Below are 13,906 nucleotides of genomic sequence, written 5' to 3' on the forward strand. Positions count from 1 at the left end.
GCTTTCTCCTTTCCTCATGCCAGCATGCATTATTAATCCTAAGTGGAGATATAGCACACAGCATTTCCAAACATATTTCACCACAGACCTCTCTTCTCATGGAGAATCCCAGGAAACTATTTGAGGAGAGCCTAATATAGCACCGTAGCAAATTAGTGCATTCAAGAAACTTGGACCTGGGGTGTGCCCAGCTGGTGTGTGACTCTAGATCTCAAGGTCGTGAGTTCAAGCCCCACTCTGGGCACAGAGCCTACTTAAAATAAATAAAAACATATTTTTTAAAAAAAGAGAGAAGAAAGAAAAGAAACTTGGACCTTTCCAATTTGCATCCAGACCTCATCCCTTGAACCCCCACCCCTGCCCCGCACCCCACACCAGTGCCGGGAGAATCGGAGAGCATGGAAGGGGGAGGTGACTTGTCCAGAATTCTAACTGATGTGTAATCGACTTTTCCATAAAACTAAATTATAACAAATACTTGGTGCAAGTGAAATAATGTTTTAGTTATTTCCTATACCACATTTTAAATATGTTTAAAGTACCTCTGTGGTCACTGAAGTATATAAAAAATGCATAAGTTTATAAGATTATTTCCTACTATACTCTCATAAGGAGATAAAATGCATATATAAATAAGCATAGTATGAAGCAGATTACAGTAAGTGTAATAAGAAAGATATAAACAACGTGCCCTTAAATGAAGGACCACTTGCATTAATCTTACTTAAGTGTTTGGACTACTCACTATTAACAATCAGCAACTTTGCTAAAAGAAAAGAAGTATGCTTTTTCTGACCGACAGGATTTTTCTGTTACTAAATCTAGCTGTGCTCCACTGCATGTGGGAAGGGCTCTAGCTGTCCTCCAGGGTGAATTTCATAATGCAGTTCTCCCAAAACTTGTTTTAAGACTCACCTGGGACACCTTTGGAAAATATAGATCCTTAGACCCCATACTGACCACATAAATCAAAATCTCCAATAGAGGAGCCTGGAAAACTGTGTTTTCAATAAATGCCCCAGTTCCCAAATTTTACTGTAGAAGAAGAGACTGCGTTTTCTCTGAAGTGTGTTGAGGATAGAGCCTCATTCATTCATTCATTCACTCAGCGAATATCTACTAAGCCCATGCAGATGTTTCTTGGTCTGTGTCATTAATTTTTTTTTAAAGATTTTATTTATTTATTTGACAGAGATAGAGACAGCCAGTGAGAGAGGGAACACAAGCAGGGGGAGTGGGAGAGGAAGAAGCAGGCTCATAGCGGAGGAGCCTGATGTGGGGCTCGATCCCAGAACTCCGGGATCACGCCCTGAGCCGAAGGCAGACGCTTAACCGCTGTGCCACCCAGGCGCCCCTGTGTCATTAATTTTTATCCACACTGTGTTAAATAACAAATATTCAACTGACTAAATTGATCAAATTGGCTTTATTTAATGATTTATGAATCGAGCAGCATCCAAGCTAGCAGCTAGAAAGAAGCTTTGTTGTGCTGTAGAAAAGGAAGGGTTTCTAGGGGCTCCTGGGTGGCCTAGTCGGTTAAGTGTCTGTCTTCACTGAGGTCATGATCTCAGGGTCCTGGGATTGAGCCCTGCATTGGACTCCCTGCTCAGCTGGGAGTCTGCTTCTCCCTCTCCCTCTGCCCCTCTCCTCTGCTCGTGCTCGCTCTCTTTCTCAAATAAATAAATAAAATCTTTAAAAAAAAAAGATCTTAAATTAAAAAAAAGGAAAGGAAAGGTTTCTAAAGGCCAGAGGGAACCAAAAAAAGGAAATCATTAACAAAGAATGCATTGTTTCAGGCAAGGTTACCCTCCCAAGAGAAACAGAAAGGGTTTATCAGCGGATTACCTCCTAGCGCTGACCCAGAAATTTCAGGTCGGCTGGTTAAAGGTCACACTCCTGGGGCATTAAGACCGCTGTTAAATCTCGGTTTGCTGATGTGGGATTAGCAACAGTGACACCATTTGGGACCCGCTGTCTCCTTTTTTAACACTAGCATCATTACATCAATTTTTAGCTAGAAAAATCGCTTTTATAGTAAACATATATATTTGTCATCAATGCTGTTCATGCAGGAATACCAACATATAGGAGCCCATAATTCCTACCACTGTGTTCTTTGAGGACAGTGCTCATTACTACCCTGCGATACCTCAAGAGAAATCAGAGAATCAGACTTCAGTGGGATCATTACTCAAGTATGAAAAACCATTCTGCTCACTGCCCCAGACGTCCTTAAAAATGAAGGAATTAAAATATAGAAACACATATACCAAAAGCTGTTTTCTTAAAAATGCTAACTTTCCAACTTTGCAATTTTGGCTACAATTCCCATGTTCTATGTTCCTGCCTTCTGGCGGGAGGAAGTAATGGGTGGGAAGAAGCAAATGCTTTGGGAAGGCGGAAAGGAAGGTAAAGCTAATTATTAAAAAGCTTGTGTGTTTGAAGATGTTGCTGTTGAAAAAGAAATCTCCCCGGAAAAGATATGTTCTATCTTGGGGAAGTATAAGCAGGTTTGTCCTGTTTTTTTCTGCATTTTAAAATTCTCCACATCTATCCTAGTATCACCTCTTCTTCTCCTCTTTTCTCTCTTTTTTTTTTCACTCTGTGTGTGCATGTGTATGTGTGTGTGTTGTGTGGAGGTGCAATAAGATAGAAAGGGAGAGAAAAGGAATAGGATTAAGAAAAAGAAAGAGGGGTTCCTGGGTGACTCAGTCAGTTAAATGCCCAACTCTTGGTCTCGGCTCAGGTTATGATCTCAGGGTCATGGGACTGAACTCCCCCAGGGTTCCGTGTTCAGAGGGCAGTCTGCTTAAGATTTTCTCTCTCCCTCTCCCTGCCCTTCTCCACCCCCACCTCCATCCCACTTGTGCTCTTTTTCTTCTCTCTCTAAAAAAATAAATAAATCTTTTTTTTTCAAGATTTTATTTATTTATTTGAAAGAGAGGAGAGAGAGAGAGCACACAAGCAGGGGAGCAGCAGAGGCAGAGGGAGAAGCCGGCTCCCCACTGAGCAGGGAGCCTGATGCGGGGCTCAATCCCAGAACCCCGGGATCATAACCTGAGCTAAAGGCAGATGCTTAACAAACTGAACCACCCAGGCACTCCTAATAAATAAATCTTTTTTAAAAAGGAAAAAAAGCAAAAGAGAAGCAGCATAAATAACTATATTGTGTGAATTTGTTGAACCAAAATATTGCAAACAAAGCCATATACAGTGAACCCCTTAAAATAGAGAGTAATGTTAAGGGACAAAGGATTAGCACAGGGCCCCAAGCCCATGATTTTAAGCACTGCACTATCAATTAATGGTAAAAACGCAGCACATTGAAATAGTTCATTTGTAAAAACTGAGTTCAAGACAGGGCCTGCTAAGAACCAGAGTGAACGAAAATCAACATCTACTGGCACTGACCCAACCCCCTGATCTCATAAATTTCCTAGCAGCGGTGAAACACTAACCACAGAAACAGCCCTATGTTCTGGAATGCTGTCACCTCACCTAATTTCCATTGCTGTTTTCTGAGGTCTGGGTGGATGTATCAGGGATGCGAACATGACCATGGGGTGTGTACGTCCTCCTCCTACAAGCCAACAAGGCACTGGCAGCCTGCAAGGAGAAATTCTTCAGACCTTTGCAAACTACTTCCTCCCTTGCTCTGTAGATACACAACAAACTTGCTTATAAAAATAATTAATGACTCAACATACCCAGAGCCAAATGACTTATCTTACTTGTTTTATTTATCACATTTATAAAAGCATAAAAAACCATAACATAAACATGAAAATTAATATATTTTTAAATTAAAAACTTTTTTTAGTAATAGTTTAATGATTTACAATGCTTTCACTGATTCCATAAGTAACTATGGTGATGAACGTAAATTCCAGTTAATAACTACTTCTGGTTGTTGTTTTAATGAATTTTTGTGCAGCTTACACAATTCTGATGTAAGAGCCTCAATAATGGAAATGAAATAGACAACAGAAAAATAGGTAATAAACAGCAATAGCTGGATATTTAAAGCTGACGTCACACCAAAGTTGAAATTCTGTAGGTAGACTACCAACTGATAAATCATGTATTTGGCCTAGAAAAGAGAATATGAAAATAATTTTATTATTTTAACTCTTCAGTAAACCTTAATAACCTGTTTCATTTAAACTTCTTAGAGGCAGTTTTTCCATCTGTAAATGGAGATGACGATAATGATCGAATAGAGTTATGAGGAAAAATAAAGTATCTGCTACAGTGTAGGAGGTATTTGCTAAGTACAAGTTTTCTCAGTGCTAAGTGCTAATATTCAATTCCTCTGTTAAAATGGGGGAATCAAGGGACACCTGGGTGGCTCAGTCAGCTAAGCTTCTGCCTTCAGCTCAGGTCATGATCCTGGGATTCTGGGATCAAGTGCGCAACATCAGGCTCCTTGCTCAGCGGGGAGCCTGCTTCTCCCTCTGCCTGCCACTTCCCCTGGCTTGTACTCTCTCTCTCTGACAAACAGATAAATAAAATATTTTAAAAAATTTTTTTAAATAAAATGAGGGAGTCAAAATCTTTCACAGAAGTCTCCTTTCTTATATCTAAAGATATGAACCAAGTTTTTAAAAGTAAAAGCTTGCTAAAAAGCCAACAAACACAGACAAACCAGGAAAGGGGGACAGGCCAATGCCATAAACCAAAACCTGACAGCCAAGGAAACAAATAGAAAATTCTGCACTGGATCTTAGCCAAAAGGCCAAGAAGCAATACATACAGATAATTCTGGAGCCCAAGAGTAGAAAGTTTTGTAAGGCTCCTGACCCTGTCCCCAGAACCCACATGGGACATGCAGAAAAATGTTGAAAAGTGTCATCATTTCTGTAGCAAGACCACAAAATTAACTACACTGAAGCTCAGAGTTTCAGAAAAAATGCACTGCTTTGTCCTCACTCATGAGATCCTGCTTGAGCTCCCAAAATGCTGTAAATGTCCAATCACCCTTAAAACCATATTTTAATCCAATAATTCAAATGGTCTTTGTATCTATCAGGGTTTAATACATAAAACAGAACCCACTCCAGGTATGTTAAACTGAAATACTTACAAAATCCCCAGTAAGGCTGGGATAGTGGGCATCAGCAAGGCTCCCATCGGTGCTCTTGAATCCAACAGCACACCAACATGGCTGCAATCCAGAGACTGAGACAGTGGCTACCACCACCACTGCTGATCCTGCTGCCCCTACCACTAACACAACTGTCTCTTCGCATCCACAAAGCTAGTGATACCCAAATTGCCCTGCTGTTGCTATAATTGCCTCTTAACACAACTTCTCTGTTTTAGACATACCAGCAGGAAAATGATCTGTACCTTTCTTCTACCAACCAAAATGTGTGTGAGTGTACCCCATCCTGGCTGTGAAGGAGATGTGAGATGTTGTAAGCTTTTCAGTCTCTGCTTTCCAGGAACACACCAATGAAGGGGGAATTGAATGGAGGTTGAGCAATTCAATCTACAGTGTCCACTCCAGGTCCATTGCAGTTCTACAATACAATGGTAGACGTGTCCCTCATAATCTACTCCTTTGGTGACTCAGTCAAGACCCATATGTATTTCCCTCCTAACTTCATTTAGCCTAAGGCAACGTTGAGTCTGGATTCAGTCAACAATCTGGCAAACTATTGCTTGAGCCAGCATACCGAATCCAGAAACCTGTATTAATGAGCTTTGCCCAAAGTTATAGTCCCTCCTCCTGGTCTAGTACCCTCAGAAATTGTTCCCACGAAATTTCCTTGGGTTTCTGCTTATCTAAAAGAGCAAAAATTTTTGGTATGTCAATCTTCACTTCCTAAGTCCGACTTATGCTTAGCTTCTGGGGTGTGCTTATAATAGGCTGGGAGTCAAAGAAGAATGCTCAAAGTGTGGGGCCTGGAGAGACTTCACAAGTTATTTACCTCAAGTAAAGTAATAGTTGATCTCCAACAAACTACAGCAAACCTCATGGGACAGGGGAAGAGAGCTGTTATGCTGACAGGAGAGGTTGCCTGGGCTAAGGATTTTGAGTATTCAAATTCAACTCAACACATTCAAATATCCCATTACAGTTCACAGGGTCTCTCGCCTTCCAAATGAGTGTCCTAATGTTCACTTAAAAGAGATAACAAAACATGAATTAGGCTTATACTGTAACCTTGGTAACCCATTGGATCAGATTCTATCTGATTTGAGTTTACATCAACCTTGAGATCACAAGAGATAAAAGATTATCTTAGAGTGGTCATGGAAGCTCCCTGGTTCTCTGAACTTTTTCAAACTGATGATGTTAAACACTGGGCTTATCATTTCCTTGCTTTAATCTCTCCAGGACATCTCCATAGCTCTCTTATTCCACAACCCTTGAAATTCCTCATTTTCATTCTAATGATTTATCATAACAACCACTTTGCCAGAGTGTAGCTTTCAAAGGAGCATGTCATAAGGAAGCCATAAGTGATCATTTAAGTAACTTCTTTGTCGCACTGTGCCATAACCTTTGAGAGTCCTATTTTCTGATAGTAAGAGTATTGCCATTATCCTCAAAACCAACCAGGTCAGCTCATCAATCCAATGTTTCCATCCTTGAGAGTCTGTTATCCACAATCCCCTCTGAGAGGAGGAAACAGAAATCACTCTAGATTGGGTTTTGGTGGAGGGAACCCTTAAGAAAAAAGATATTTCCTACAAGGAAGAAGGTGTTTATAGAATCATTGTATAGGCTATAGAAGCAGTAGTCAGGAGTGGGGAACAAACCACCATCATTGCAAGCTCATGATCAAGAAGTATCTACTGCTGTTGCCACTAGTCACTAGTGTGTCACTAGTACTGCTAATCATCTCTTTACCTGTGAAACTGAACTCTGAGGCTGGCTGCAGTAACTGCCCCCACTCGAGCTAGATACCCACAATACTGATATCTACAAATGTCCAGTCTCACTTGTGTGCATCCAAATGGCAGAAACTTATCTATAACAAGAACCTTAGTGGCTCGAGGTCTGGAAAGCATAGATTTGAGTTACCAACTTCTAAAGAACGAGAAAGCATTCTAAACCCAGTATAGAAAGAGGAGGAGCAAACTGCACAAAATCCACCATGGTCTCAATAACTTGTAGTCTCTATTTGGCTGTATAAGTTCAGTCTTCCCAATTTCCTCCCCTTCCTCTTGTTTCTCTGCCTGAGATGTCATCCTCATGATGTCAGAGGCTGGGGAGGCACCCTGAACTGGTTCCTGGGTATTCAATATCTGGTATTTGCTGTTTCTAGGGATGTCGTTTCTGGCCCCCTAGTTACTAGTGCCCAGCTGGGGTCTCGTGCTGAAATCCGCAGATGGTAAACTTAAGGGCCATCACTTATCTCCCTCTGAATTGAGATCTCAGTCTATTACTTCACTACATTTATCTTGAAGTCTTCTGTAATAGACAAAAGAGTTTTAAAACTAATGAAGCATGCTAAAGGAAGGAGACTATTTTAAATACAATGTTTAAATAATCTCTCCAATTTTTCACTTTTCACGGGATTTCTTTATAAAAGGAAGTCTAGTTTTACAAGTATAAATAGCATTAATGTTATGATATCTTTCCTTTTCCAAAGATGATCTTCATGGAGGAGTTAATGAGTGTGGAAAAATGAGAAAACAACCTGGAGAAGGGGGGAAATCGTACAAATTATATTTCATCAGATATGAGCATATTCCCAGAAATGTAACCTTTCAGTTTCAGGCAGTTTGATAGATTGTGGGGACCATTCACCAATCCAGAGAATTTAGGAGAAGTAACAAGATTATATGGAAAAATATAATGAGTTGCATTTTAGAAATGTTGAATTTGAGATGCCTGTAGTAAACTGAGTGCATATTATCACAGTAGGAAAAGTGCAGGCTGGAGATATAATTTGGAAGTCCTCTGATAAGAGCTGGAAACATGGAAATGATCAAGACCATGTCACCAAATCCATGCAACTGTACAAAGTTGTAATATCTGGATTCAAGTCTCAGATTTGAATTACACATCCAAGGAAGAAATAATTTATAAAATCAATGCTAGATTTGGGGCACCTGGTGGCTCAGTCACTTAAGTGTCTGCCTTCGGCTCAGGACATGATTCCAGGGTCCTGCGATCAAGCCCCGAGTTGGGCTCTCTGCTCATCGGGGAGGCTGCTTCTCCCTCTCCTCCCTACTCCTGCTCTCTCTATCTCTGTCACTATCTCTGTCTCTCTCTCTCAAATAAATAAGTGAAATCTTTAAAAAAAAAATCAATGTTAGATTTAATACTAGTTTATAAAAACAGAATAAACTTTATAGTTTTTATCATCTGCTCACATGTTTATGCATCCTTAAAGAGTCCTGGCAACATTCTGAAAAAATTTTAGAACCTCTGGAAAGGATTACGTTTGAACTCTCCCAGTAGAGTGAAGACTTGTACCACCTGCAAAGATCTCCAGAGAAGTTGTGCCTATGTCCCCATTCATAGTCCATTTTATCACATGATTGGCTTCATTGTCTCTTACGGTTAAAGATAACTAAAAGGTCATAAGGAACTTTGTGAAGGAAAATTGTTTTCTTTTTTTCTCCCCAAAGAAAGACTTTTACTTTTTTGTGTTTTTTAAAATAATACAGGAGTTTACTATGAAAATCAGAAAATAGGGCGCCTGGGTAGCGCTGTCGTGATCCTGGAGTTCCAGGATAGAGTCCCACATCGGGCTCCTCCGCTGGGAGCCTGCTTCTTCCTCTCCCACTCCCCTGCTTCTGTTCCCTCTCTCGCTGGCTGTCGCTCTGTCACATAACAAATAAAATCTTTAAAAAAAAGAAAATCAGAAAATATAGATGAGAAAATATGTAAGCATTCAGAAGAGAATTCCTCTTAAAACCATCCGTGACAACATAGTACCCTTTTTTTAAAAAATGGAATGCAATCATGCTGGGCATGTTATTTTTTCTTCTCTTCTCTAACAATCATGGCTGTCTATCCATCTCAACATACCTCCCACGTCAGTTTAAATGATAGAAGCAGACTGAGGGAATCATAATTAATATGCTAGGAACAATGTGCTGTATTTCAATACTTAAGTAAGTACTGTTTCCTAAAATATGGTTCAAACACTGCTTGCTGAAAAATCATCTGCAGTGCCCAGAGTGGAGACTTGGGGACTCCTCTCAGACCTATAAAATCAGGACCTCCAGGTGGGGGGAGGCCCAGAAATTTACATTTGTCAGCAAGCTCCCAGATGGTGTTTATCTCACTAAGTCTGGGACTCTCTTGTTTCTTTTAAAGAAAAGAACTATTTTTCCCAACACACCAGAATATTTCTGTTTTCTTGAACTTTTCTGCTCTCTGATTTTTATTTTAGGAGACAACAATGGGTGGCCTTTGCAATTTGACAAGTATATCGTCGGTTACCACAGAATGACTTCCCCATATCCCTTTGAGACACAAACGTCTGAATGCTGTAAGTAATCAGAAGGATTGAGTCTCCTTTTCCTGGAGTTCGTAAAAAGATACCATGTTTTTAAAGGTTGGATCCATCATATTTTTTTAAAAAGGTAAACTATAGTTTTCTAACAGCAAACTCTATTAGACATGCAGCCTTAATTTGGGGTTTCATTTAAAAGTGAGTCAGGGATCCTAAGTATAAAAGCAATATATTATGCCAGATATTGTTGTGAACAAAATTAATGTCCCTCAGTCAGGGTTGCTATTGTATGTCCCTTTTTCACAATCATTATAGACTCTGCTACAAAGGAAACTGTAGAAACAGTAGAGCAGAGAAGCTGTTTACATTTTAATGTTTGCAAGTGAAAAAGCTTCTGGGGTCTAAACTACTTTAGAACTACAAAAAAGCCTCATTAATTATAACCTGCTATGCTTAGTCACATACTGAAAACTTCCAAAAACACTGGAGGGTCTGTGGGAGGGTACAACCTCAGGACTGACTGTGATATTTTAGAACAGGAAGATCTTGTAAGTAACTCCTTTTAAATAAATTTTGTTTATTCTAATAAATTATGCAAATGTAAATTTGTGCCTTGGAGTTATAATTTTGGTCCTAACTTTACAAAACCTTGGTTAAATAGTGGGGGGAGGTGGATCCTTTATTATAATTTTTCCTTTATGTTCTATCACAAATTGTAAAGTCCAGCTTTTTTAAAAAGGCTTAATATTTTTTTGTCTTCAGTATTCAAATAAGATTAATTAAAAAAACTACTAACAGTCCCCAATTTAAGGGAGCATATATCCATCCTGTAAACCTACCGGCTACTCAGCAATCTGTCTCAGCCTCACATTTTCTCACAGAGACCAAATTACTTGATCATTGAAAGGCTAAAACCTTTTGCGAAAGAAAGAAGGTAACAGGTATAATTTACCTGCTAATATAATGCAAAAATATTAATGGATTATGCCATGTTATCTCAAAACATAGTTTTTATTTTATTTTTTTGTTTTATTGCCTAGCCTTTTCATTTCTTAAATTTTAATTGAAACTTTTTATATCCCTTATTCCCAAATGGATTTTAGGCAGTTTACAATAAAAATCTGGCTACTAACAGTCAAGCCATTAATATAACATATAAGACAAAAATTCAACAGTGAATGGGAAAGGGAATGGGAAGAAAAATTATATAAGGAAATCCTCACTGAGAAAAGTTCAATAACTGTGTCTAAAGCTTAGTTCTGAATTTTGTAGTCATTGGGCTAAAGAAGGAAGATAATGGGTTATATAACTTTTATAGCCTAGCTTGTAAAGCAAAAACGAACAAATGGGGAAAAAAAACAGATCAATCAGCAAGAGAGATAACTTTTTGCCTACTCCTGAACTCTGGGAGAAATGTGTCCTAAGTATAACTACATGGGAAGAATGGAGCTACACAGTAAATGATATATCAAAAAAATAAATAAAATTTAATCAGTTTTTAGTAAAAAACAAATATATAATTTTCAATTGGAGTTCTTTAAAGACAGTTCAGGAAGGGGTTGTAGTAAATAATTAAATGTCTTTTTCAAGCATGAAAGCAGTATAAAACAGAATGGAAAGTGTAGTGTAAACTTTGGGGGTGAAAAAGTTCCTATTGTACCACTTTATTTAAATCAGATTATTATAAGGATTTGTTGGAAATTAAACTGAGAATGGCTTATAATAATTTTTGGCTGGGTGAAAGAATGTGAAGAATTCACATTTATAAAGTCATCTCTTAAGAACAATATCATGGAAAATATATCTATCCTCAACCAATGTATTATTAAAGTTTAAATTTGAGGAATATGGAAAGTACAAAGACTTAGAAAGAATTGTCTGTTTACTCAACCATAGTTTCACCTCTCAGAGGCCACCAGCATTAACTTGCTGGCACATTATTCATCTTTTTTATTTTAACATTGTTGAAATTTCTTGTACAAACCATTTTTATCATATTTTCACTTAGCATTTTAGCATAATCAGGTATCCGCTTTCATAAGCTCTTTTTGAATATACTATATAATATATTTTTATTTTATATTTTGTATATTTATATTTTATATTTTCACTTAGCATTTTAGCATAATCAGGTATCCGCTTTCATAAGCTCTTTTTGAATATACTATATAATATATTTTTAAGTGTCATAATGTGCTTAATCATTCTTTTGATGTTGGATATTTAGGTGTTATTTTTTCATTTTTCCCTATTACAGGTAACTCTGTAATCAACATATATGAATTATCTTAACTCCGTCAATATAAACAGAAAAAACATGCTGGAAATAATGCTAATTTCACTCCCTCCATTTTTACCCTTCCTAGTCTCACTCTCAAAACCTTCATCCTCTTTCCCAACCCATACCCTTCCTTTCCTACAACACTCATGTTAGACGTGGCTTATAACGTGGAGACAGAATCAGTTTTCAGCAGAGATCCATAGCCAAAATGGTTACTTACAACCATAAAACTGTTTAAAAGTTCTTGGCAGAGACTCTGTTTACAAAAAACACAAAACCTAAGTTATGATTTTGATCCCTTGTAACCCTGAAAAATAGTTGGTAGAGTTATTTGGGAGGAGAGGAAGAACACCTGTCACCCCATAGTTGAGCAAAGGGATATTTACTAGGTCAAAGTCTCCTATTTACTAGCCAACTGTGCTCGTTAACAGTCATCCACCAGCTTTGTCTTGGAAAGCTCTGCTTTGCCATTAAGATACTTCTGGGCTTTCAGGAAGCTTTACTGTAAAGATCAAAAACCGGAAGCCTGCAAACAAAAAATTCTCACAGAAAGTTTTGTTTGTTCTGTGATGTTTGTAAAATGTTTTGAGTTGGCTACTATCATTTTTTAAACAGGTAATTATAGATACAACATTGTATTTCTGGCTTCTTTGCGGAAGTTGGTTGACCTGGCTCCACATGCTCCTATCCTAATACGGCAACAGGAGAAGCTGTTCCCCTGGGACATCTGGACAAGGCCTACACCTATTTTGCCAGTCCCCCGTGGACATGAGTCTGTGACCGCTGCTATACTGGTTAGGGTTTCAAAGTAAAGGTACAGGGGAAGCACTCTTGGTGGCTCTCGTTAATCAACCATTCCCCACGAAGGCAGGAATCAGACTCTATTATATGAATAACAATCCTATTCTACTATTGAGCTACATGAACACATCACGACAAGTCTCTAGTAGACTTTAGAACTATAGGGTCACATCTTTAAAACTATGACTACAACCCTGCAAGACGGCCAAAGGCCTATATCCAATTCTCCCTCCTTCCGACACTAGCAGTGAGAATAGAATGCCTGGCTATGCATTAAAAAGTTCACTCCCATAAATGATGTTTTAGACATCCTTACATCCCTACATAAGCCAAAGAAAATCATTTTTAAAAAATCCTTTAAAGAACTCCTGAATTTTCCGGAAAAAAAAAAAAGAATTCCACCAACACTATAGTTAGTGTTTAGTTCTCTTTCTCGCTAATTAAAAATGACTTAGTCTTCCATTAAGGGTTTGATTATGCTATTAATAAATACTTGATTCTTAAATAGCAGCTTTAATATGGACATTAAAGCCCATCACATACTATCATGTCACCCCTGGACATAACCACTCTCCTTGGGTGACTGAAAGCAGACGACTTCATTCAATTTGCAACAAATGGAGAAGAGCAGTCTGCAATTTACAGAAATGCATGGGCTGGTCAATATGTCTGTTTTCTTATCTTAATGTGGTAGCATCATTTTAACATTAAATTAAAAGCAAACTTTGTAACCTTAATTTAAAGCATTGCCCATATTGCTTAGGTGAAACATACTTTTGTACTAAATAATTTTCTCATAGCTTCTCATTTCTTTCTTTTCATTACCCTCCTCCTCCCGATCCCTCACTATCCCCATTCCTTACAACTTCCTCCTTATTCAGTGGTCGGTTCTGTGCCCATGCAATGTCTTTGCCGAGGTTTAGAGGTTGACTGTGATGAGACCAATTTACGAGCTGTTCCATCAGTTTCTTCAAATGTGACTATAATGTAAGTAGAAAAGAATGGCTTCATCCTGACAGCCAGAATAGTACCTGTAAAATTGTATCATAATTAAGGCCTTGTCATTATTAATGCATTTTTATTCAAAGATGATGTCATTGTTTTCGGTCAATTATAATGATTGCTGCTATTTATCTTACATTTATTAAATGCTAGGCCCCACTCTAAATTATTCTATATATTCATTTATTTAGTCTCTCATAATAATCCCATGGAGTATTTAGTTGTATTAACTTATTTAGACCCTCATAATAGTCCTATTTGGTACTTAATATCATCAAATTTTATCTAAACAAAAGATGTCATCATTTATGGGCTACTAAAGAAAAAAGGCTGCCAGTTAAACTATTATATAGAGTTTTCTTATTCCAAGAATTGGCATTTATTGAAAAAGCTCTTTTAG

The 13,906-nt window shown here is 38.1% G+C and overlaps 1 protein-coding gene across 8 annotated transcripts in view; it reads left to right on the forward strand.

The window, feature by feature from the left end:
* The window catches only part of RXFP1 (relaxin family peptide receptor 1), a 98,853-nt gene that overhangs the window by 42,896 nt on the left and 42,051 nt on the right, over positions 1-13,906 (forward strand). For 5 of the 8 annotated variants that reach the window (XM_040626401.1, XM_008685546.2, XM_008685551.2 and 2 more), the window contains 2 exons: positions 9,360-9,458; positions 13,386-13,491. In XM_040626401.1, the coding sequence (XP_040482335.1) occupies positions 9,416-9,458; positions 13,386-13,491 (149 nt within the window). In that variant the 5' untranslated portion in view covers positions 9,360-9,415. The remainder of the gene's footprint in view (positions 1-9,359; positions 9,459-13,385; positions 13,492-13,906) is intronic. The other 3 variants (XM_040626402.1, XM_008685552.2, XM_040626403.1) reach the window with 1 other exon arrangement.

Source organism: Ursus maritimus, unplaced genomic scaffold (genome assembly GCF_017311325.1).
Source record: "Ursus maritimus isolate PB19 unplaced genomic scaffold, ASM1731132v1 scaffold_11, whole genome shotgun sequence".
Classification (NCBI taxonomy): Eukaryota; Metazoa; Chordata; class Mammalia; order Carnivora; family Ursidae; genus Ursus; species Ursus maritimus.